Source organism: Schistocerca cancellata, chromosome 2 (genome assembly GCF_023864275.1).
Source record: "Schistocerca cancellata isolate TAMUIC-IGC-003103 chromosome 2, iqSchCanc2.1, whole genome shotgun sequence".
NCBI lineage: Eukaryota > Metazoa > Arthropoda > Insecta > Orthoptera > Acrididae > Schistocerca > Schistocerca cancellata.
Window position 1 is genome coordinate 664,608,275 of NC_064627.1, and position 27,113 is coordinate 664,635,387.

The following is a 27,113-nucleotide window of genomic DNA, read 5'->3' on the forward strand; positions in this document are numbered from 1 at the left end:
CCTCAATTCTATTCAGTACCTCCTCATTAGTTACATGATATACCCATCTAATTTTCAACTCTTCTGTAGCACCACATTTTGAAAGCTTCTATTCTCTTCTTGTCTAAACTATTTATCGTCCATGTTTCACAACCATACATGCCTACACTGCATATGAATACTTTGAGAAAAGACTATATAAACAATAGCCAAGTGGTGGCAGGAGGAGAAACACACAAAAAATGGTTTTACTTATGCAAGCCTTTGGGGCCAGTGGCTCCTTCATCCAGCAGAAGGGTTGAAAGGGAAGGAAGAGGGCTTGAAGGGAAAGGAATCGGAGAGGTTAAAAAAGGGGTAGAGTTTGGAAAAGTCACCCAGAAACCCAGGCCAGGTGAGACTTATTGGAGGGGATGAGTCTTTCCTTCTCCTCATGTCCGGTAAGTATCCCCTGACCTGGGGTTCTTGGCAACTTTTACAAACACTACCCCTTTTCCTAAACCTCTCCATTTTTTCCCTTCAACCCTCTTCCTTTCGCTTCAACCCTCTTCCTTTCGCTTCAACCCTCTTCCTTTCGCTTCAACCCTCTTCCTTTCCCTTCAACCCTCTTCCTTTCCCTTCAACCCTCTTCCTTTCCCTTCAACCCTCTTCCTTTCCCTTCAACCCTCTTCCTTTCCCTTCAACCCTCTTCCTTTCCCTTCAACCCTCTTCCTTTCCCTTCAACCCTCTTCCTTTCCCTTCAACCCTCTTCCTTTCCCTTCAACCCTCTTCCTTTCCCTTCAACCCTCTTCCTTTCCCTTCAACCCTCTTCCTTTCCCTTCAACCCTCTTCCTTTCCCTTCAACCCTCTTCCTTTCCCTTCAACCCTCTTCCTTTCCCTTCAACCCTCTTCCTTTCCCTTCAACCCTCTTCCTTTCCCTTCAACCCTCTTCCTTTCCCTTCAACCCTCTTCCTTTCCCTTCAACCCTCTTCCTTTCCCTTCAACCTTCTTCCTTTCCCTTCAACCCTCTTCCTTTCCCTTCAACCCTCTTCCTTTCCCTTCAACCCTCTTCCTTTCCCTTCAACCCTTCTGCTAGAAGAAAGAGCCACTGGCTCCAAAAGCTTGCATAAATAAAATGTTTTCTTTATGTGTGTTCTCATGCTGTCACTTGGTGAGTAGATTTTTTTGTTTATCCAATTACATGATATTATCAAAAATTATTACTTTTATTGTTAAATCAAACAAACTTCTATACAAAACTATACACTCTTGAATCCATTATGCAGTAACTCAACTGAAGAGGCTAAGAGAGGTGCTCGCAATGGGAACAATTGGTGTCCTTATTGATGGTAACTCTTAAATCAAAAACATTCACAGTGTAAAACTGATTGTGAGAGAAAGCCTTTTCAAAGTGAAAACTACTTTTTCCTGCTATTTCACACCTGTCTCATTCTGACTTTAGTGTGTGCTTGTGACTGCCAGCTACCCGTTTGCCATTCACAAACCGTATCTCCAGGTGGGTGTCATCTATCTTGCTTCTAATGTATGTCTGTCTACATTACCTGCGCCAGTAGTTACATAATTTTTCAATTGATTGTGCTTTAATAAGGCATCCATTCTTTTTTGTTGTAAATATTTTTAACCTTATATTTGTGATTTGAGTTCCCAACTTTATTTTACAAAAATAGATACTTCTGACAACATGTAAATAGTTTAGGACTGAAGGTAACAACTCACAATATACTCTTACATTCACCTCAGCGATGTGGCAGCCTATTTTGAAGATAAGAAATGATTGCAAAAAACCATTAGTTGTACCTCCAACTGCAAAACAGTACTACTGAGTAAATATAAACTTACGGGCAATGACTATGGACATATTGAGATGAGTACACATTCCCAGCAGGCAGGCAAATAAAAGGTAAACCGGTGTGTATCATGATTAAGTTTCAATGTTGTTTTCATCTGAATAGAATTACTTCCTGACTTGTCAGATGAAGACCACTGTACTGACAAGGGGAACCCTCCTTAGGTTGCTTTCCTTCACAGTTGAAACTTCACAGGATGAAAGGAAGGTTAAAATATAGGCACCTATTCTGGCATAGGAGTTGACAGTAGTTTCGAAGAAAATGGTCCAAGTTTCAATGTCACTTCATCATGCTGCGGTCAAACCGGGCAAGTCAGTAGGACAGTCGCTAAGAGCACAGTTTTGATTTTTCCCCCCATTTTCAAATACAATCTTTTTTTTCTTTTGTTGTCACAGATGTATGTGACCTCAATATTTTTTTTTGAGACAGATATGTAATAGAATTAGTGATAAAATAAATAAGCATTTCAAATCTTATGGATTATTTTATCCTTGCAAATTTTACTTAACCTTATGTATTAACAGTAATGGAAAATAAAAGACATATCGATTCCAGTATTTGAACTTTTCAGTGAGTTTAACTTTTATACTTCTAGAGAACCAGTGCATTCCACAGGGTGATATCTTGCCATAAAATGTTCAAAGCATAACAGTTGAGAGCACCATGAGCGAAATGCAAGGCATATATGCCACAGAGTTTTTAGTGTGAATATCATAAAAAAAGCAACATCATTAAATGTTGCTGAATCCCTGATGATCTGGCAATTTCACAGAAAACCTCACATATCGAAGCATTTTCTCAAAAGCTGGAGCCTGAAATTGGATCAAGAAATGTATTTTAATGCAAGTGGCTCAAGGCATGCATTTTAATCACATAACTGGACGCTGTGCTCTTACATATTGTGCTACTGTCTCACTCGGTCTTACAATGCACAAATGGACTGATGAAGTGACATCGAAACTTTTACAGTCATTTTCTTGAAATCTGCTTGGCACCTAAGCCAAAATAAGTGTCCCTTTTATTTTCACTCTGTGAAGTTTTGACAGTGTCGGAGAGTCACATATGATTGGCTTCCACTGTGAGACTGTATAGGCTATCAAAGTATAACAGCAAGCCCTTTGGTTAATTCTTGGATTGACATACTTACCACCTTGGTAGAAAAGCAAGGGAAAAGAAGGGTATAATTGTTTTCGTGAGATATCTCTGACAGTTGCTGGGAAATAACCAAATTTAGATGCATGCTGAGGAACTGACTTAACTCAAGGAAAACGCTTGTTTGTATCATAATCACACACATTTGATTCTCGTGATGTCCTAGTTATAGTCAATTGTAGCCTTTACACAGAAGGGACAAAAGTCATGGGATAGTGATATACACATATACAGATGGTGGTAGTACTGTGTAAACAAGATATAAAAGGGTTGTGCATTGGCGGAGCTCTCATTTGTACTCAGGTGATTTGTACATGGGTACGGAAGGGGGGAGGAGGTTGTTGCATATGGCTTATGACGACAGTGTACAGGTCAAGCGGTCAGGATTTGTAAGTGGGCACCTAGGGCTGCCACAGCAGAATATTAAGTATCTCAAAATATCTAAACTTTCCACATAATACCAATAGGCATGCACCTGGGTCATCCTTCTCACACAAAATATTAACTTTACTTACAGCCACTTAATATTTATACTCTCTATAATACTTTCAGTAAACTCACACAAAACCTGTGCAATAAATGACTTAAAAATCGAATGAAAGTTAGGCTTAATTATGGCAGACAGGAAGAAGAAGAAGAAGAAGAAGAAGAAGAAGAAGAAGAGGGCTGGCTGGCTTATCGCAAGGCGACAGCTGTGCCAGTCCATGTGTTTGCACCATGCGGTCTCTGCTTACGGTGAGCTTTCACAGCTAACATAGCATGCAATTTAAATGACTACAAAAACATTGTCTCAACTGGAAGCTCACTACCTGGTAAAATGAATCACAGTTAAGGGCTTTGCTCTGACCTCTGGGGCGACACCATAAAAAAGACCATTCACCATCACTGAATCATCTTCTCTCATACATTTAGCAACATAATTAGCATTCATTGTATCCTCTTCAGCTTCCACAACAAAACATTATCTGTGCAGCAGAAATAACATCATTTAAAACAACTGACACAAGAACTTTCCTGAACAAAATTATCTTCAATTACGCGAACAACCTCAATAAATCAACCTATCTTGATTTCAACATAACTTTGCTGCCCTCTGGGGGATAACAACCAAAAGTCATCATATCCTCACTTAACTTACAGGGTACAACAGATTAATTCTCTTTCATCATTATAACTTATTACGATACATCACTTAATACATCATAGATCCTTGCATTCAGTTAACCAGTTAAGCAACTACCACAAAAAACAGAAAGCATGGACAGAAAAAGAATAAAAGGTTGGGAAAGAGAATGTAGAGAAATGAGTAAGAAGAAAACGAGAAGGCAGAAAAAGTTCATTTCTTTCGTTCTGTAATCAGACATGTCAAACAGCGTACTATCAGTTTCAGCAACACAAGTGCTAATCATGTAATTACGACTGTGTATGCACTTGAGGCTTCAAGTCACCTATTACCAATATTAAACTATGGACAATACCAGGATCGTCAGGATGCATCACTTGTTGCTTTTATTACAAGATCTAGATGCTGACTTCACGTCTCTGCCAGGTTTTGCAATAAAAAATAAAAAAAAACTCTCATCAAGTTAAAGCTAAAAGATTTAGTGCGCCAACTATTTTAGAAGCCTTGCAGACACGGTATGGAGAGACAGGGGGCTATAGAACTCTTAAAGCACTCAAGACTGTGGAGCAAGGAGTAGGAACCTACTTTCTTCATAGGGTGCAGAAATGATGCTTCACGCTGCACATCACTGGAGATTAATCGAAAACTGTCAAAAATATATGCTAAAGAACCTTAACTATCCAACCAACAAACATGTGAAGTGCTTATCTAGCAACAAATACACATTTAACATATGTCACAGTAATTCGACTTAAAAAAATTTTAAGTTCAAATCGTCCTAGGTACAGATACCTCCAAAAAAACAGGCAGTAACTGCATAAGGTGCAAAATTTAACTGTGTACTATAATTTACTGACCTCCGTGTCGCGACCCGCAGAATGTGGTGCTGACGGTAGGGCGGCGGCTGAAGCAAGTGGGCGGCAGCAGTGGCAGGGAAGCCACTCCGACCGCAAATAGCTTGCCTGTGTGCTCGGTGAGCCACGGCAGCGGCACCAGACGTATCGTGCATTTTCCTTACATGCCTCGGCACCCAACTTAGAGATAGTGGTCAGCGACCAAAAAGCTGGGCTAGATGTGACCATCAAATGGGACTGGAATGCATGCAAGTAAGCACATGCGCTGTGAGGCATGGCTCACTGTACTCAGCATGCACATGTTGGTGTGGTGCGCTGCGACAGGCTGGCAGTAGACTTTGCCCTGAGCTCTGTTATGTGCGGACGTGGCGTCTGGTGCAGCATAGTAGCTGACATGCTGGCAACACCCAGGCTCAGCTCATAGTGAAATAACAGCGGCAAGTTCTGACCAACCACACAACATTGAACATGAAATGAAACTAAAGGGTCAGCTGATGGACCAAACGGTAGAAACAAATCCCACTTCTGACACCAATGTACATGGGCAGGGAAGGAGGAGAGGTTGTTACATATGTCTTATGACAACAGTGTACAGGAAGCCGAGCGGTCAGGACTTGTAAGTGGGCATCCATGGCCCTGTTAAATGAGACAACAGAATATCAGGCAAAATAAAGAGAATATATTTCAGTGTATGGTATACAAGGGGTGCACCTAGGGTCTGAAGTTACAAGGTTTAGGCCAGAGTAGGAGGTCCAACAAGTAACTGAAATAGGGCAACAGAAGGAAGGGTGGTTCATGTTAATTTATGTTGCTGGCCAATCATGCAATGCATAGCCAGAGGCTTTGCCTCCCACGAAATACGTTTATTCCGCTCGACTTCTGGATTACAAGAGAGAAGCAACTGTGTTCTGCACTGAAGAATGACCTGTATCCCACGCCCACAACTAATTGAGATAGGGCAACGGAAGGGAGGCAGTTCACGTTAATTGCTGTTGGTGGCCAATCATGCAATGTGGAGCAGGAGGCTGTGCCTCCCACGAAAAACGTTTGTTTTGCTCGACTTCTGGATCACAAGAGAGAGAAGAAACTGTTCTGCACTGAAGAGTGACCTGTATCAAACACACACTACTGGCTAAAATCCATGGTGTGAATTTGTTAGCAGTTTCAGCAGAGGGCTTAAGTCATATCTTGTCAGCAGCTTTACTTTAACTGGACAGAACTGCCTTGTGTCCCATAGGCACAGCTGAAGTTGCTCTGGGAGAAAGTTTGTAGAGCTCTGACTGGGGCCTTTAAAATAAAATTTTTTAAACCAATTCCCTAAGATATTCCTTTCTAGACTGGACAATTTTTGTCATACAAGTAAAATTCCCTGTTGAAAAATTCAACCATTCTTTCAAAATCTGTTAAATCGTGTTATGTATTACAAGTAACATGGAGAAAACTATTTTTGGATGTAATTTGTAAAGTAGACTTTGAATCAACTTATAAAACATCATGAAATTGAAAAGATGCAGTTGTAAGCAGGTATATAAAAGAGCATTTATTTGCACAGGAACTCTGCAGTAGATAGGGTATAAACAGACTGTCTATCTTGTATCAATATGGTGCATGATCTAAAATTTTCTAATACATATCCTCCTACTATTTGGAAGTCACGTTTGTTCCCATTTATTGCAGGGCTCTTCTGTTTGGAGGAGCAGGGAATTCTAAAGGCCCTTTGCTACTTTTCATGGGATCTGTTCTTCTGTGGGGTTATCCTATGTATCTACTGCGGGTAAATACTTCCTCGTGCTACTTTCTGCTTCTGCACTGCATGAACTTAGTTTTCACAGTAAGAGCTACTATACTATATGAAGCAGGAAGAGAAGAAATTTTGTGTATAGGTCCAATTGCACATGTTTGCCACACACACGCTATATGCATGTTGCATTCTCAGTACTATTATTTATGAAAAGGTTACTGGGCAGCCTAATAGAAATACTCATAAAGCAACATACTAGCTGTAGATTGTGTTATATGATCCAGAATGTACAAGATGTAGAGATGTTTTTAAAACAGAATGCAAGAAACACTACATAATATCTTCAAGTATGTGGAACAATTCTGTATTTGTATACTTGTACGGTAGCAGCCTGTATTACCAAAATTTAATTCACACATAAAACATGACAATACAAACTATACATTGGCACACAGCATAAATGCTTAACCTAGTGCAGGAAACTTTGTGGATGGCATGCACTGTCCAGGTAGTGGGGCAGCTTATGTTATCGGCAAACATTTCTAATCACATGTTCAACTTTACATATCTGTGGATGGAATATATGACTAGCTCCTAATTGCACAGTAATGCCAGTACATTCCATTGCTGCCATGCATCTTGAGAAGGTCTGCCATGTTAACTTCTCCATGCTGTTATATTTTAAGTCTGATATGGATTTTTTTTGTAGTTACATTAAACAATTGAGGCTAAAGCGTGATTGAATCCAACATATGTAGAAATTCAAATTGGTTGGTGTGACATTATCTTCTGGTAACACATGTTTAACAATAATGGAAATTCGTGGATGGAACAATATGTAAAATGAGGGAAAGGCAAAGATTTCATTTCTTTTACAGTACACAGTGTGGTAAGTATACTTCGTAGTTATGTAAATGTTCTTACAGAACTGTAGTATCTGCTGCTAGTCAGCCGTTCTGAGCATCTTTTCCATGATTCTTCCATTTCCTAAAACTCGCCAGGCCTGTTTCTTTCCTCTTTCCTTCCCTTAACCCTCATGCCAGGAGGATGAGTCACTGGCTCCAAAAGCTCATGCATTTCCAGATCTTGTATGTGTTTTCACCTGCCTTATTTCAGTGCATTATTGGCATGACTGGTATAGATTAATGACTACTTGTCATCGGGTTTCCAAGAAGTGTTCTAACTGGGTCATTCCATGTCAATTCACCTAGGCCATGACACTCATTATCTAGTTGTGAACTGAGATTTTGTGTACTGCTTTTTTTTTATCTATCATGAACTTTTGCCAATTTTTATTGATTTATTTACATTCTGTTGGTAGCAATTGCTGGAAGTGTGATGCAGTGTGCTACTTCAAAGCAAACTAAGAATTTGAAAATTGGCTGCAGCTTTTAAACAAAAAATGGTATGCTGACAGTTTTTTCCCTGAATATCCTTTCAGACATGTCTTTTCTGAAAACGTTATAATTGTCCAATTAAATTTTTGTAAATTAATGTTTCCTAATTTTATTGTTAAATTAGAAAAAATATTTTGGACAATTGCACCCCCTCCCCCCCTCTGGAAAACACTGAAAAAGTTAGAAAGTGATCTACAAATAATCAAGTTTCATCACACACAAAACCTGTTTTGAGAAACTAATGGCACTATAGGGCAACTTGTACATTACATGAGATATGAACACTTTCTTACCTCTGCCATAACCAAATTAACTCAATGTAAAAATACATAGCTTTTTGTTTATAATATTTAAGCATTTTGTTAAAAGCTAATATTGTCAACACTGCACAAAATGCTGGTGCCACAATCTGCATTAAAGTTGATTCGGAACGACACGTGATGAGACACTTTGATGCTTAGGTAGTTTTTTTCTCATGAGAACCACTTTTCTTCCACCAACTTTGAGGACTCATTGCGCAGGGAATAAGTACGGCCTGTTGCTGTGGAGATATCAACTTCACACAGGATATGAGAGAGAGAAGCATCACAAACATGATTATTAGGCCAATAAAACGACGGGGATAGTCCTTGAGAACGCATGAACTTTACTGTAACATCTCCTTCTTAATTCACCTTCTCAACAATTCTCAAATACCAAGAACAGTCATATGCACATGCAAAATAGCAATTGGGCTGTACACTATGTTCTGGCATTTGTGGTGGAAGTGCATCCGAGAAATCCTGAACGATACTAAAATCCGTGTCACAGCTCAGCCTTTTTGCTTCAGTCATGGTTGGTGATATTTGTACAACGTGATGCACAGATCATGTTCCAGGAATTGTTTTTGCACTTGTGAAGTGCTGAAAAAGATAATGTCTGACTTGTACCATTTCATCTTTTGAAACAAAGAGAACTGAAATGCTTTGCAGGTTCTCACGACAAAATTCAAATACCTGTGAAGCTGTAAGTATTTGATCTCTCTAAACTCTTCGTAAACTTGTTTTTGTCACAAGTCTTAACAGTGCCACCAGTACCATCACAGGGAGATTTGCCACGGCTGGTAGCAAAAAAGGACCAGCTGCACTTTATGTTGAAGTCATGTTCATTGTAGCAGATATTTCTAAAATTCTTACAAGTTTTATATTGTGCAGCACAATTATCAGTGAAATATTCAACATACGCAAGATGAATGTCTGGAAATTCACACTTTAAAAAAATTCAGTACAGTCTTCCGAGTCTGGTACACCAAGGCAACCTCATGTTCTACATCATCACAAACAATACAAATAATTTTTGCATGCCACTGTTTGTGCTTTTTGTAATATATATCGACAGTGTGAAAAGTGCAGCTGCCATTGTTCCAATGGTACCCCTGTACTTCATCTTGAACAACAAAACTGAGATTTTCACTTAAATCCATTAAAATTAACACTGATCCTTCATCAAGCATTTCCTCCTTCATTTTCATATAATCAGATTGTGACTGAGAAAGTGTGTGGAGTGAGTTTTTCAGTTTTCTTGATAAGTGTCACAGAATTCTGATAGAATGACTTTAAGTGTTCAAATCACTTCTCTATCAGTTGATTCCCATTGACTGTACTGAACCATCTCATCAGGTTCATAGTCTTGTATTTCATTTTCTAAGTGGGTTTGAAGCATACAGGCTCAGTTATTTATATCACATGTTATTATTTTAATTAGATCTACACACACACACACACACACACACACACACACACACACACACACACGGTTAAAGAGAAGCAAATTTTGAGAATCCTACTTTGTCTTCAGGATACTTTCTTTATAGAGAGAATACAGTTCGGTTGAATTACTGAAGATGCTTTTGTTCATAGGTATTTTTGCTGGTGCTCACTTTCTTTCCCAGGTATTATTCTTGGGTTTTCATCATCCAAATAAAAACTCTTTACTTTTTGCACTGTATCATGTGGCAATGTCTTTCCTCTTTTTCTGCTCAGCCATCAATAAAACACCCTTTTCCATTAAAAGAGCTCTTGCTTGTCACACCAAATATTCAGAAACCTGATTATTGGAACTGACTTTGTCGAGACCAAGTTAGCAGCACAAGAGCAAGTAACAGAATTTTTTCATGATTATTTGCATATTTAATTTTCTGTTTGATTTTGTCCATGAGGTCATCATGTTTTGCCTTTTCTTCCAGTTCTGTTAAATCATTGTCAGGGATAGTGCTTGCATCAGCAGCCAGCTCAACTTGACATGTATGTGAAATCTTAGTTTTCAGAGGCCCAGCTGCTGCATACCGACTATGCCGAGAAACTGAATGTAGCTTTGCAGGAGATCCTCCTAAGGTAGTTAAACTAGTATTGAGCACAGATTTTTCAGGAATCTGCACCTTCACGTTACTGTCATTTATATAGTCTGGTGGTGATCATTACTTGCTTGTTTTTCATTAATAAGTTCGATACAGGTTGGGCACATTTTCTCCCCAGGAATAACACTAAAGCCTCTCATTTTGAAGGTTTTTGCCTTTTCTAAACTAATTTCACGTAATCCAGATGAAACAGATCCTTTACGGCGCTTGAAGGGATCACAGCAAATTTTCTTATGTAGAGAGAATCTGTGCAGGTACCTGTATTTTGTGTTTAACACACACATGAAACATGTAAATCATGATATGAATGACTGTTGCTTCGCCATAATAAAAGTTCTTGTTCTTCACTTGTCAGTTCATTCACACAAGTCGGGGCATTATCACATATATCTTGCACATACTGTCCAAGAAAACACTGCACACTGCCTATTTGTACTTTGCATACTGCTTCAGTCATAAAACCAATATTTGTCGTAAATAATTCAAAAGATGATTGGTGTAACATAAAAAGTAATTAAATAATGAAAAATCAATCTATTCAATTGTCTCATTACTAAAGCATTTCACATTATTATTGTAACATTAGGGGACTTACTTTTGTTTTGTAATGAATAGTTAAAAACAGTGACAGTTGAATTTTTAACCAATAATTGACTCTTGAGTACAACTCAGAACTGCATGCTCAGTGAACACGACTCTAAACAAAGAAACTGGATGATTCAATACATGTAATGGCAATAAAACAGTGTTCTCAGATATGATTTGTTCCTAGGTGAAATCCAGTATAGCCAACTTCAGCAATTTAGCAGTGACATGGTAGCCATGAATTAGCAACTTCAATATTTCTTCTACAATAATGTTTTTTTTTTTTTCACACTTCCTATTATTTCTACAAACTGATTACTTTTGTGTAACATAATGGAATATTTATAATAATATTGTAAATATTTCTAAGGTATCTATGAGGGGGCAATACCTTTAAAAAATTACAATGTCCATGCATGGATTTTGTTTAAAAGAAATTATTTACAATTTTTTTCTGCAATGTAGATGATGGATATTCACTACAAGAAGCACGACTATAAAAATATAAACTTTGCTCTTTAACTAAAAAGGAAAAAATAAAGCTTCCATCGCAAAAACTGTAGGAATTATTGCATTTTTAAATTATAAAGGAGTTCGTCTATGAAAGCTTGAATTCCTGAATCTGTACAACTTCTTTTTATCATAAGTGAAAAAGTAATTGACATACAACATTTACATTTTGGAAATGTGAATATATCTAGGTAAACTTCCACTACCCAAACTTTCTGGATGATTTGGCGTGGAAAGACCCAACTGCATTAATATTGTAGTGGTCATAATAAACATTTGAGTTTCCTCTCATGTAGCAATTTCATCATCTCTGGGCAGTACTTATTAATAAAGCAAACTAAGCATTAGACTCGGAATGTGTATACCAGTTTATATGTCTGAAAAACTGAGTCAGTATCCCATCATGATGAATGCACGTAAGATTTTACAGGAAGTTGATAACATTATGAAAGTATGTAGTGCAATCACAATGCTAATTTGTGTATCACAGTAATAATTGCGCAGTAATAATTGATGATGATGATGCTTGTCTTAGTTAAGTGGTATGCTGTCTCTGCTCTTTTAAATAATGTAGGTTGATTTTGTTTCCATACTCCCCATCTTGGCCTGGTTAATTTGTTGTACAATATTATTCAGCAGGCACAACTTAGTTTGCTTTTATTTTTTCATGTTTATTGCTCTTAGATGGGGCTGTTGCTGTGGTAATTTTTTGCCCCTCCATGAATTGGGCACCTTCTTATATTTGTGTGTCTCAACAGTACGCGTAGTCAATACCATATGTCCAACCACGTCAGGAAGGTATCGACAGAGAGGACCACATTAATATATGATTCTGAGGGAGGGGCAGCAGCCTTTCAAGTAAATGCAGGGGCAACAGTCTGGACGATGGACTCTTCTGACCTTGCGATATTAGGCAACATGGTATTGCGATGTTGGTACTGTGAATGGCTGAAAGTAGGTGCAGCCTCTATTTTCCAGAGAAAATGCAGCTCTGCTGCAGCTTCAGTGTAATGATGGTGGAATTCTCCTGGGTAAAATATTCCAGAGGGAGAACATTCCCCATTCAGATCCTCAGGCTGCAGCTTTCAGGATGATGTTATCATAAGCATCAACAAATATCTGTACTGGTCTGAGCATGAAATGGTAGATCTCTTAGTTGGGTAGGTAGGCTAGAGAATTTGAAGAGAGATAGAGAGAGATTGAAGTTATAGTGGGAACTAGTGAAGTGCAGTGACAGGATGAACAGAATTTCTAGTCAGGTGTGTAAAGGTTTACTGACATAATCAAATAAGGGTGACATTGGAGAAAGTGGATGAAGAATATTAGAGTACTGTGCTGCACATGTTAGCCCTGTAATTAGCCATATTTGTAATTTTTCCTTAGGAATGGTCAGTTTCCTGAATGATTAAAGTTCTCAGTAGTAAAGTAGCTTTATAAAAAGGGAGAAAGGGATAATGTAGATAATTTTAGACCTATTTCTATGCCATCATTGTTTGCTAAAGTCGAAAAGGCTGTGTATGTAAGGATAATTGATCATTTTATATCACACGATTTGCTATCAAATGAAGTTCGGCTGTAGAAGTAGTTTAACAACTGAGAAGGCTGTATTCTCCTTTCTCTGTGAGGTACTGGATGGGTTAAACAAAAGGTTTCGGCACTAGGCATCTGATTGTGTTGATCACAAAATATTGCTCCAGAAGTTGGACCATTACGGAATATGGGGAGTTGCTCACGATTGGTTCACCTCTTACTTTAGCAACAGACAGCAAAAGGTCATTATTCAGTGTTGAGAGTGGTTGTGATGTGGGGTACAGGCAAGTGGAGGGTGCCCCAGGGATCAGTGTTAGGGCCACTCCTGTTCCTTATTATATAAATGATGTACCCTCTAGTATTACGAGTAACTCTAAAATATTTCTATTTGCTGATGACACTAGCTTGGTAGTAAAGGATGTTGCGTGCAACATTGGCTCTGTTTCAAATAGTGCCGTTCATGACCTAACTTCATGGCTTGTAGAAAATAAACTAACACTAAATCACAGTAAGACTCAGTTTTTACAGTTTCTAACACACAATTCAACAAAACATGACATTTTAATTTCACAGGATGGACATATGATTAGTGAAACTGAACAGTTCAAATTTCTAGGTGTTCAGATAGACAGTAAACTGTCATGGAAAGTGAGCATTCAGGATCTTGTTCAAAGATTTAATGCTACCATTTTTACTATTCAAACAGTATCTGAATTGGGTGATCGTTCAACACAAAAACTAGTCTATGAGGCATGTTTTTTAAGCAAGTACCGTTTTGAAATTAAAACAAGACATGCTAAGATATCTCAATAATGTTATTTTTACATGAAAACCTGTACCTTAATCTACTTTTCTACATAATTTCCGTCAACATTGAGGCACTTGTTATGACGTTGTACCAGTTTTTGAATACCCTCCTCATAGAAGTCTGCCGCCTGACTTGTTAACCACTGCATCACCACTGTTTTGACTTTGTCATAGTCTTGAAGACGCTGACTACCCAGGTGTTTCTTCAAGTGCAGGAACAGATGGTAGTGACTGGGGGATGATCTACAGTTTCCCATCAAAAAGGTGTGATGAGATTTTTGGTCTGATTCGCCACATGTGGACGGGCATTGTCTTGCAGCAAAACGATGCCCTTGCTCAACTTCCATGGACTGTTGCGTTGATTCTGGTGTGACATAGGCCACCCATGTTTCATCGCCCGTAACAATTTGGCTTAAGAAATCATCACCGTCGTTGTGGTACTGCTCAAGGAAAGTCAATGCACTGTCTAAACGTTTGGTTTTATACACATCCGTCAACATTTTCGGTACCCAGTGTGCACACAATTTTCGGTAATTCCAAAGCTCGGTCACAATGGCATACCAAACACTACGAGAAACATTAGGAAAGCCATCCCGCAAGGAGGAAATCGTTTGTTTTCTCTCACCTTATTGTCCACTTCCTGCACCAAACTTTCATTAACGACCAAAGGACGCCCACTCCGTTGTTCATCACGCACATTTGTGCGGCCATCTTTAAATGCTCTCACCCACTTTCTTACCATTCCATCATTCTTAATGTTTTCTCCATAAACTGCAAAGATCTCACGATGAATATCGATCGCTTTTAGGCCTTTAGCACTAAGAAATCTTATAACAGTCCGTACTTCACAGTCGGCGGGACTCATGATTATCGGAGGCATTTTGAACACTCGGTACACAATGTAAACAAGGAAGAATCAGACTGTAATGGCGTCAGTGGGTAGATTAAGGTACAGGATTTCATGTAAAAATAAAATTAGCACGTCTTTTTTAAATTTCAAAACAGTACTTACTTAAAAAACAAGCCTCGTACTTTACTGATTTTCATTCGCTTATGTCGTATGGTATTATATTTTGGAGTAACTCTTCCCATTCTAAAAGGATATTTTTGGTTCAGAAACGGGCGATTCGGGCAATAAGTGGGGTAAGTTCATGAACTTCTTGTCGACTCCTGTTCACGAGTCTGGGTATTTTGACATTGGTCTCTCAATATGCATATTCCTTACTGTCATTTCTTGTTAACAATATTAGCTTATCCCCAAGAATATGCAGCTTTCACTCAGTTAATACTCGGCAGAAATCAATCCTGCATCTGGATTGGACTTCCTTAACTCTTGTGCAGAAAGTTGTGCAGTATACTGCTGCATCCATTTTCAATAAGCTACCATTCAAATTAAAAGCCGTAGCAGTAATCCACGTGCTTTCAAATCGAAACTGAAGAGTTTCCTCATGGGTCACTCATATTCTGTTGAGGAGTTCCTTGAAAAATTAAGCTGATTCTTGTTGTACTGTTGATTGAGTTTACTTAAATGTATGGCTTGACTTTTTTCAGGTTCATGAACATTTTATTTTTGTCTGTTATTACTTTTATGTTGTAATTTCGTGTACTGACACGTTCCATGACCTTTAAGATTAGCTCCTCAATTTGGTCCTACAGAACTCAAAATGTAAATAAAAAAATAAAAATAAATAAAAAATAGGGCTGTTCATAGTATTTCTTCAAAATTCCTGTGAACTCATTATCATAGTAGAAAGAGGAGCAAAGCCAAAACACACCATAGTAGTAAAAGTATATTTGCCTACTACCTCTGCACATAATTAAGATTGAGAAGCTCAGTCAAAAGACTACATTTGATTTGGCAAGGAAATGAAACTTAAATTGCGGTAGAATTCTTCAATAGGGGAAAGAAGGAAAGGAAGAATAGTAGGAGAACATGGACTGGGGAAAATGAGTGAATGAGGAAGTCACCTAGTACAATTTTGCACGGAGCGCAATTTAATCTATTCTGACATTTGCTGTAAGAACCCTGAGAAAAGAATTATATGTGAAAGAGCTATGGAAACACCATAAGGTTTTGGTTAGACTAAATAATGGTAAAACATAGATTTTGAAAACAAATTTTAAATTGCAAAAGATTTCTAGTAGCAGATGTGGAATCTGACTGTTATTTATTGGTAATAAACTGCAGAATAAAAATGATGCAATTATAGAGAGATAGGCTAATAAGCAGATGAGACCTGGATAAATTGAAACAATCAGAAGTTGTTGGGGATTTCAAAGCAAACATTCTGTCTGAAACAGGAGAAAGGAACACATTATAAGACATTGGGTACCTCTGCAAGATGAAATAGTGAAGACAGCAAAGGATCAAATTTAAAAAAAGACAAGGTCCAGCAAAAATCCTTGGATAAGACAGAAGAATGCTGAAGATTAGATGGGTAGATCGAACAGATAATGAAGATGTATGGAACGGAATTGAGGAGAAAAGAAATTTATGACAACATGTGTAAAAGAAGGGAATGGTTGATAGGACACATCCTGAGCCATTGCAGAATATCAGTTTGGTAATAGAGGGAAATGTAGGGCATAAAAAACTGTAGAGAATTGAGTACAGTAAGTAAAGGTCGAGTGGAGGCAGGCAGTTTATAGTAGTTACACAGAGATGAAGAAACTTACACAGGATAAACAAGTGGGGAGAGCTGCATTAAACCTGTCTTTGGACTGAAGACCACAGTAACAGCATAAAGTTACAAAATGATGATGGAATCCCTTAATTTTCCATTGTTAATTAGCATTGGAACACTAGAGGCCCCTGCTTTGGTTTCTTATTTTTTTAGTTTTTAATTTTGATAAAACAATTATATGCTTTTTACTACACACAAAAAATTACACCAGTTAGATACACCTAAACATTAACACTGGTGTCTCCATGGTCTCCTCCTTTCTCTGTTCTTCCCTACCCCAAACCTCTAATTTTATTTTGTTTTCTCCTTTTGGTTTGCTTCTTTCATTTCCTCTTTCAGCGTGGCTCCAGATTTCACACCTTTTTACTTTCCCAGACTCCTTTTGGGGATGGTTTTACCCCAAGACCTGTTTGCGTGAGGAAAAAGTGACTGACCATGTACCTTGGTCCGTTTACTCCCCAACCCAAACAACCATCCAAACTAATTTTACCATGTACCACATAAAATTTACACTGATGCGAACTGGCCAGAGTCACATATCCATCTGTCTCTACCTCCTCCAATCATCCCTTTTCCTTCCTTCCCCCTTTCACAAACTACACCTGAAAACTCCACACCCAGTCATGGTGTGCTGCGCGCGCACGTGTGTGTGTGTGTGAGAGAGAGAGAGAGAGAGAGAGAGAGAGAGAGAGAGAGAGAGAGAGAGAGAGAGAGATGGGGGGAAGGCGACATTTGAAAAGCTAACTAATTGGAAAGTCTTTTTCGTAACAACGAAAGAGTTAATAGGGGATATCACACCCTTAGTAGCAACACATGCTTTTCTGTGATTTTGTGTACTCTTTGTGAGGTGGTGGAAGAAGAGCGCTATTTACAGTTATTGAAAAAAGGCTGTGTGGAGACCTGAACTAGTTCTTGATAACAACTGATGGCCAGCAGTTTGTCTACACTCCATGAACCATGTTTCTGTCAAAGGTGGAGGGTACGTCGTGTGCCACTGTCACTTCTTCTCTGTCATGTTCCAGTCACTAACGGTGTGCAGAAACAAAGACTGTTGGTAATCCTCCATAATCTTTTTTGCAAGGTATGTCTAGGACAAATCAATATATTGATTTACTCTTCTAGGAATGTCCATCTCAAAAAATAATACGAAAATATTGCATCTGACAACGAGAATAAATTCTTGAAACATGTTTTGCTCAGGGGTGGGGGGAAGCTTTGTGTGTAAACTAAAAACATTTGAGGTACACAAAGTGAGTGACAGTGCCAACTAATGCTGCAAGAGGCCAAATGCCGAAACACGCTAAATATGGGTTGAACTAACCTAGTTACCCCCATCAGCCATCGCGCCAAGTAGTGCATGGCAGCGGTGGGAGATACGGCACAAATTGTTCCAACTTTTACATGTTAACTGGTTCAAATCCACTGAGTAGAGTGCCCTGGTGTCAAGAAACTGAACCACGTAATCATGCTAGCGTCATTTTTTCCTCGACAAATCTTTTTTCATAATGATTAAATCGCAGGAAAATTATAAATATGCTGACACAAAATTGGGTGCAAATTAATATTGTGGACATAGGAAGTTTGACGGGAATGGTAAAAAATGTTGTAAACCACGGGAAAATGTTAGTTCCGTGAACGTAAAAGTGGGGTTATACTGTATATCGCAAATACATCCCAGATATGTAGCATAGGATTGAGGTTTGGAGACTTCACTGGCTAGTATGTGTGGCTGATGCCTTTGTTTGTAAGAAATTCATCCATTACAGTAGTTTCAGTCAACTGCATTTATGAAAAAGCTTCATATGATTGAAGAACCTCGTCCCTGTGAAAGTGGGTGTGAATAGTAGTCCCCTATCTACCAATGAAAGTGTTCTATTCCATATGCTCAAAAAAAAAAAAAATGGCTACCATCACCTAATGGGAATGCAGGAATCAGCAAAAAGTTGGATGGTATTGACTTGTTCCAGGTCAGTGCCAACCATTGTTAGCAAATAATGTTTGTGGTAGCTTATAATAATATTTCAGTTTCACTTGTACAAAACATTTAAGCAATAGTTATCTATGCATGTACTTCTGCCTTTGTAAAAGTGTGGACATGTGTATATACTTATTTCTTCTACATGCTGCTTACCCTGTGTCACTAATCTTGGTGTGAGAACAGGTATCAAATAAAATTCACAGTGCCCTGCGTGCATGTGCTATTGTTCTAGATTACAGTTTTACCAGAAGGTTGCATGACAGGGTTCGTCAAGAGGGATTCCAAATTTTTGGCCAGTGTTGGACTGAGAGGAACATCACCAGGAAAACTCAAACCATATTGCCTACTATGACTATTCAAAGTGAAATACTTTGTTAACATGAGATGCCTTCACGATAAAATACCAAAACTAAAGAAGAGACAGTGACAATTATATCACTGTTCAACTAACCTAAAGTCCTGAATCTGAGTGTCCAATGAAAGACACTGAAATCAGTTAAGACCCTTACAGCTGCTACAGTCAGTAGCAGTAAATGCCTCCCAAAATAAATGGGTAAAAATTGTTTCTGTTGTTTTATGTTTGGATGGTTGGACTGTTTCATACAGAGAACATGTGCTCATTGTATTAGGGATTGATTTCTTTTTACACTTTGTAATACTCTTCAGATGTCAAAGAACAGAGTATACATAATGAATATTACAGAACTGCTTTTGTATGCAAAACACATACATGCACACTTGCATTTTTGACACAAATATGGCAGTCATACTTTTAAATATAGATAGTTCATAACAAAAATGTAAAAGTCTAATAGTCTAAGTGTAAAAACAACCAAAGACAGTGTTGCCAGTGGTATGGAGCAAGTGATGTGATCAATCACTTAGGCACTTGGTATTACATTCAATAGAATTTATGAAATTGAGAGGACCTCAGTCACCAAACATTATCTGTGTTCAGCAGTAATGTAAGTCCACCTCTGCAACTGAGTGGTCACTGTGGCTGACTGCCAGATTTTTGCTTAGTGGTAGGACTGGAACAATGGTCCACTCAACTTCATGATGCCCACTGAGGCTCTACTTGATAGAGAAGTAGCAACTCCAAGGCCTGAAAAGCTGACAATGTCCAGAAGAGCAGTGTGATAATTTCACATATGTCCAGTCAGTTCCAGTTAGCTCATGTGAGACCAGAATGGTGGACATCTTCCTTAGTTTATAATATGACTGAATTTTTTGCATGTACTCCACGAATCCACATCTGTGCATAACCATAAGAACACCCAATGACTGTGAGAATAATCATCAAAACAACAGCTTCTACTGCTAGTACTAAATCATAATGACATGGAGGTATTTGAATTTCTAAACAAAACTTTGACATACATTCTGCAAGGGAAAAACAGTTTTCTGACACCTTACATTAATATTGCAGGCATGCAGGCAGGCAAATTGATTAAAAGTTTTATCCTCAGAGGAATGAAAAACAGTGTGACAGAATTATGCTGAATCACTGTAACATATTCTGTGGAACGAAGAAAATACTGTGAGAAGTACAATGTTTAACAAATGAGATCTGGTGAATTTGTTCTGGCCATTTGCATATTTATCACATTGTCGTGGCTTTTTTATATGCAGAACAGAGGTGTAGTAACTATATTTAACTATTAGTTGCTATTTTTGTCAGCATGTCTAGTCTCTAGATACTTGGAAGTTAAATACGTATGTTCAGTTACTGTAAAGAGACAATGATGGTGATATGAGATAAAGGATGGAAAACATGATTTGTAGTGAATACCACTTACTCAGCTTAACTTCAAATGAGTAGGTTGCACCCAATGAAGTATTTTTCGATCTTTGAAATTGTTCTTTTTATTCTTCATAAGTTTGAACAGTGTAATATTCCATAGATTGCCTTCACATTTTCTGGTATTTCTCAATAGAAGTTAATATCTCTTCACCTTTAAATTTTCATTATGCACTACCATTTTCTGACTGTTTCTGGAATGGTCAATAGTTGTTGAATTTGATGTATGCATACAGCATGAAATAGAGCTTTCACAACAAAACAAGTTGCTTGTATGTGTTTTGATTACTTTCGTCACTAACAAAATCTGTCAAGTCTACCTTAACAGTTTCACTATATTAATTTTCTCTGCAACAATAATTTTTTTCTGGTTTCAGTGTGTTCCCATCACATGGAATAAACTTCGAGGCTCCCATTATCTTTTTATTTACTGGAACATAGTGATGTGGATGAGCTGGGTAATAGCCAATCGACGAGACCCAGGATATGTTCCATGCAACACGGATGCCTACCACCGTGCAATACAACAGATAGCTTACTTGGATAAATGGCGTAAACGAGCTGTGGCATCGGTTAGTGCATAAGATTATTTGATGTGTCTTATTTTGCATAATGTATTTAATGTGTGTTTCTGCCAGCTGTTAATCTGTGTCAATAAGACAGTGATAGAAGGTTTTTTAAAATATTTTTTAAGGGTCAGATGGTTACTTGTTTTCCACTGGAACTAAAATTTTAAAATTAGAAGGAAAAGATGGACATTATTAATGAAATAACTGAATTAAATTTAGATACCAGTGTAGAACCCTAAAAAGTTTTGGTCATATGTAAAATCGGTAAGCGGATCTAAATCCCCTATTCAGTCACTCGTTGACCACGATGGCACCGAAACAGAGGACGACCGAAGAAAGGCAGAAATACTGAATTCAGTGTTCCGAAACTGTTTCACTGCGGAAAATCGTAACACGGTCCCTGACTTCAGCCGTCGCACGGACGCCAAAATGGAAAATATTGAAATAAACGATATCGGAATTGAAAAACAACTGCTATCACTTAGTAGCGGAAAAGCATCCGGACCAGACGAGATACCCTTAAGATTCTACAGTGATTATGCTAAAGAACTTGCCCCCTTTCTATCAGCAATTTATCGTAGATCGCTGGAAGTACCTAGCGACTGGAAGAAAGCGCAGGTCGTTCCCATTTTCAAGAAGGGTCATAAATCAGATGCGAATAATTATAGGCCTATTTCGCTTACGTCAATCTGTTGTAGAATAATGGAACATGTTTTGTGTTCTCGTATTATGACGTTCTTAGATAATACAAATCTCCTTCATCATAACCAACATGGATTCCGCAAACAGAGATCATGTGAAACTCAGCTCGCCCTATTTGCCCAAGAAATTCACAGTGCCGTAGACACTGGCGAGCAGATTGATGCCGTATTCCTGGACTTCAGGAAGGCATTTGATACGGTTCCGCACTTATGTTTAATGAAAAAAATACGAGCTTACGGAATATCGGACCAGGTTTGTGATTGGATTCAGGATTTCCTAGAAGAAAGAACTCAACATGTCATTCTTAACGGTTCAAAATCTGCAGATGTAGAGGTAATTTCGGGAGTACCGCAAGGAAGCGTGATAGGACCTTTATTATTTACAATATACATAAATGACTTAGTTGACAACATCGGTAGCTCCGTGAGGCTATTTGCAGATGACACGGTTGTCTACAAGAAAGTAGCAACATCAGAAGACTCGTACGTACTCCAGGAAGACCTGCAGAGGATTAATGCATGGTGCGACAGCTGGCAGCTTTCCCTAAACGTAGATAAATGTAATATAATGCGCATACATAGGGGCAGAAATCCATTCCAGTACGATTATGCCATAGGTGGTAAATCATTGGAAGCGGTAACGACCGTAAAATACTTAGGAGTTACTATCCGGAGCGATCTGAAGTGGAATGATCACATAAAACAAATAGTGGGAAAAGCAGGCGCCAGGTTGAGATTCATAGGAAGAATTCTAAGAAAATGTGACTCATCGACGAAAGAAGTAGCTTACAAAACGCTTGTTCGTCTGATTCTTGAGTATTGCTCATCAGTATGGGACCCTTACCAGGTTGGATTAATAGAAGAGATAGACATGATCCAGCGAAAAGCAGCGCGATTCGTCATGGGGACATTTAGTCAGCGCGAGAGCGTTACGGAGATGCTGAACAAGCTCCAGTGGCGGACACTTCAAGAAAGGCGTTACGCAATACGGAGAGGTTTATTATCGAAATTACGAGAGAGCACATTCCGGGAAGAGATGGGCAACATATTACTACCGCCCACATATATCTCGCGTAATGATCACAACGAAAAGATCCGAGAAATTAGAGCAAATACGGAGACTTACAAGCAGTCGTTCTTCCCACGCACAATTCGTGAATGGAACAGGGAAGGGGGGATCAGATAGTGGTACAATAAATACCCTCCGCCACACACCGTAAGGTGGCTCGCGGAGTATAGATGTAGATGTAGTTAAAATAATTTCTGCTGATCAATGATTGCCAGAAATAATTAGAGAAACTCTCAAGGACAGTGTCAGTTTCATGAAGAGTGAAATGATAAAACCAAATAAAACAATACATATTTTAGAGTACCAACTATCTTCTGCAATTATGCCAGTGCAAATTTTTTGTTCATTAATTATTTGTATATATTCTTGTTTTCTCATAGTCCACTTTTCTGAATATTTTTATTGTGATGTGTAGGCAACGATAATGCCTATGTAGCATATCCACATTGGCAAGTTTCTTTTTTAAGTTATGCACTCTGTTTATGTACTGAGGTGACACAAATTCATTCTTCGCAGGATGCCTTAACCCTCAGTTTTCAAAAATGCAAAGTAGATGTAAAAATGAAGAGCATTATTACACAAGTAAATTAAAAGCAGTTGGACATAATTACATTTTTGTAGGTAATCTATAGAGATAAGCAGAATCACCTGTTATTATAGGCCTGTTTCACTCTTATGGTCCTTCATTTCAGAAAGTGGTCTATAATAGAATACTGGCTATTTTTTTTCTGCTGGCCGATATTTGTTGAGTGCCTCTCAGTGTAGCTTTTGTTAATGAAACCGCGCCGTGCCCTTTGACTATGTGGACCACAAAACTCTACTTGATAAACTAAAATGTTATGCAACTAACTGCATTCATTTTGATTGGTCCGACTTACACATAACAGTAAGCCAAAGGATACATTGACAGATGACATCACAGCAGTAAAGTATAATGTGTAATAATCTTTGAGACAGCATAACGATCAGTGAACTCTAACTTGTGGGGACTAGTTATCTTTGCACATATTTAGGTTTCCCTGAAATGCTAAGAGATAACAGATTTTTTACCCCATCCCTGTGTAATCCAGCTTGTAGTCCCTTTTCCTGTGTGCATTTCAAAATAAAGTGTGGATTCCCAGAGGGTTTAGTACTGTATCCCTCTTTCACTCTAGTTGTTGTTGTTGTTGTTGTTGTTGTTGTGGTGGTGGTCTTTAGCCCAGGAACTGCTTTGATCAGCTCTCCATGCTACTCTATCCTGTGCAAGCCTCTTCACCTCCATTCTGAATCTGCTTAATGTATTCATCTCTTGGTCTCACTGTACAATTTCTACCCTCCAGTACTAAATTGGTGATCCCTTGATGCCTCAGAACATGTCCTACCAACTGACCCCTTCTTCTAATCAAGTTGGGCCATACAAATTCCTCTGCTCCCCAGTTCTATTCAGTACCACCTCATTAGTTATGTAATCTACCCATCTAATCTTCAGCATTCTTCTGCAGGACCACTTTTCGAAAGCTTCTATTTTCTTCTTGTCTAAACAATCTGTACTCAATGTTAACAAATTTCTCTTCTTCAAAAATTCTTTCCTTTGCGTTGCCAGTCTACATTTTATATCCTCTAACTTTGACCATCATCAGTTATTTTGTCCCCCAAATAGCAAAACTCATCTACTACTATAAGTGTCTCATTTCCTAATCTAATTCCCTCAGCATTACCTGATTTCATTCGACTATATTCCATTCTCCTCATATCCTTCTTTCAAGACACTGTCCATTCCGTTCAACTGATCTTCCAAGTTCTTTGCTCTGTCTGACAGAATTACAGTGTCATCAGCAAACCTCAAAGTTTTTATTTCTTCTCCATGGATTTTAATTCTTACTCCAAATTTTTCTTTTGTTTCCTTTACTACTTAAGGATTGGGGATAGAATACAATCCTGTCCCACTACCTTCTCAACCACTGCTCCCCTTTTTGCCCCTCAACTCTTGTAATTGCCATCTGGTTTCTGTACAAATTGTAAATAGCCTTTCGCTTCCTGTAGTTTATGTCTGCCAGCTTCAGAATCTGAAAGAGTATTCCAGTCAACTTTGTCAAAAGCTTTCTCTAAGTCTACAAATGCTAGGAATGTAGGTTTGCCTTTCCTTAATCTATCTTCTAAGATAAGTCTTACGGTCAGTATTGCCTCATGTGTTCCAACATTTCTACGGAATCCAAAATGATCTTCCCCAAGGTGGCTCTATCAGTTTATCCAGGTCCCATCTCCTTAAATTCCCATCTTTTTGCAGTTTCTTTAGTTTTAATCTACAGTTCATAACCAATAGATTGTGGTCAGAGTCCACATCTGCCCCTGGAGGTGTCTTACAATTTAAAACCTAGTTCCTAACTCTGTCTTATCATTATATAATCGGTGTGAAACCTTCCAGTGTCTCCAGGCCTCTTCCATGTATACAACCTTCTTTCATGATTAAGTTATGCTATGTGCAAAATTCTACCAGGCAGCTTCCTCTTTCATTCCTCACCTCCATTCAATATTCGCCTACTACTTCTCCTTCTCTTCCTTTTCCTACTATCGTATTCCAACCACCCATGATTATTAAATTTTCCTCTCTCATCACAATCTGAATAATTTTTTTATCTGATCATACATTTCTTCAATTTCTTCGTCATCTGTGGAGCCAGTTGGCATATATAAACTTTTACAACTGTGGTAAATGTGGGCTTCATGTCTATCTTTACTACAATAATGCATTCACTATGCAGTTTGTAGCAGCTTACCCGCGCTCCTATTTTTTTTTTTTAATTATCAAACCTACTCCTGCATTATCCCCATCTGATTTTGTAAGAAGCCTTGTTCCTCCCGCCACCAAACTTCACTAATTCCCACTATATCTAGCTTTAGTTATCCATTTCCCTTTTTAAATTTTCCAACCTACCTGCCTGAGTAAGGGATCTGACGTTCCACACTCCGATCCATAGAACACCAACCTACCTGCCTGAGTAAGGGATCTGACGTTCCACACTCCGATCCATAGAACACCAGTTTTCTTTCTCCTGATAACGACATCAGTAGTCTCCCTCCTGTGTAGATACATCCTTCCTGCTGGTTTTCAAACTTAGTTCAACTTGTTCCCGTGAGTGGCGCCGTCACAGCATGTCTTCAAGATGGCTGTTACATTTGACGTTCGTCAGAAGCAACGTGCTGTCATAGAATTCTTGTGCTGTGAAAACGAGACAGTGGGAAACATCCACAAGAGATTGAAAAAGGTGTATGGAGATGCTGCTGTCAATCGCAGTACAGTTAGTCGGTGGGCAAGCAGGTTACGTGATGAAAGTGGGCCTGCCAATATTGAGGATTGTTCTTGCAACAGCAGGCCTCGCACTGCACACACTCCACACAATGTGCAGAAAGTTAACAAATTGGTGACTGGTGACAGACGCATCACAGTGAACAAATTGTCATGCTACGTTGGGATAGGGGAAGGAAGTGTTCGCAGAATACTGAAAGTGTTGGCGTTAAAAAAGGTTTGTGCCAGCTGGGTTCCCAGGATGTGGATAGTGGCTCACAAAGAAACAAGAAAAACAGTATGCAGCAAAATTTTGGAACAGTACGAGACTGGTGGAGATGAACTTCTTGGAAGAATTGTGACAGGTGATGAAATATGGCTCCATCATTTTTCAACAGAGACAAAGAGGCAATCAATGGAGTGGCATCATGCAAATTCACCCAAGGAAAAATAAAAAATTCAAAACCACTTTTATATGGGTCAAATTCTTTAAACTGTCCTTGACCAAGCACACTATTAATGAGGTTTTTAAAGCAATCTTGCATTAATATTTCTATTTCTTGTTGGGTAATGTTTGTATCTACTGGGGTATGGGGTATTCTTACATTCTTCATTGTGTCTTCCATTGTCTGTATTTTGATTCTAGATTGGAACATTGTTGCTGTGCACCTGATACTACTTTAGTAACTGATTTTTTTATTTTCCTCACATGCAGTTGGAGCTCGAACTATCTCATTATTTGTAACAGTGCTGTTCAGTAAAGCTTGTTTTACTACTTCCGTTTGTGAGTTGACTTGTTTCTGTAACTCAGTCTGCTCCGATCTTTTGACACTATGCTGTAGCCATGTACATAAACTTCGATTGTTTCTCATGAAGTGATTTTCTACATTCCTGGGCAAAATTATTAAACTGACAAATTCATTACAAAAATTCACTGTCTTTAGATCTAACATTTTGTCCAATTTTTTTACTTTGTTGTCTGAATTTTTGTGCAGAGTTTTTTGTTCAAACCAGCATTCATTTTTTTGCAAAAACTGCATCAGTATGTCCTCTCTCTCTACAACCTCAACCCTATTGTTACTGTTACTGCCTCAAGTGTTTACGTTTAAGTTTGTATTTTCACTTTCCA

At 38.4% G+C, this 27,113-nt stretch overlaps 1 protein-coding gene across 1 annotated transcript in view; it reads left to right on the forward strand.

Annotated features, from left to right (window-relative positions):
* The window catches only part of LOC126162365 (uncharacterized), an 80,580-nt gene that overhangs the window by 24,830 nt on the left and 28,637 nt on the right, over positions 1–27,113 (forward strand). Inside the window, exons 6-7 of the mRNA XM_049918819.1 lie at positions 6,630–6,726; positions 20,758–20,952. Of these exons, the coding sequence (XP_049774776.1) occupies positions 6,630–6,726; positions 20,758–20,952 (292 nt within the window). The remainder of the gene's footprint in view (positions 1–6,629; positions 6,727–20,757; positions 20,953–27,113) is intronic.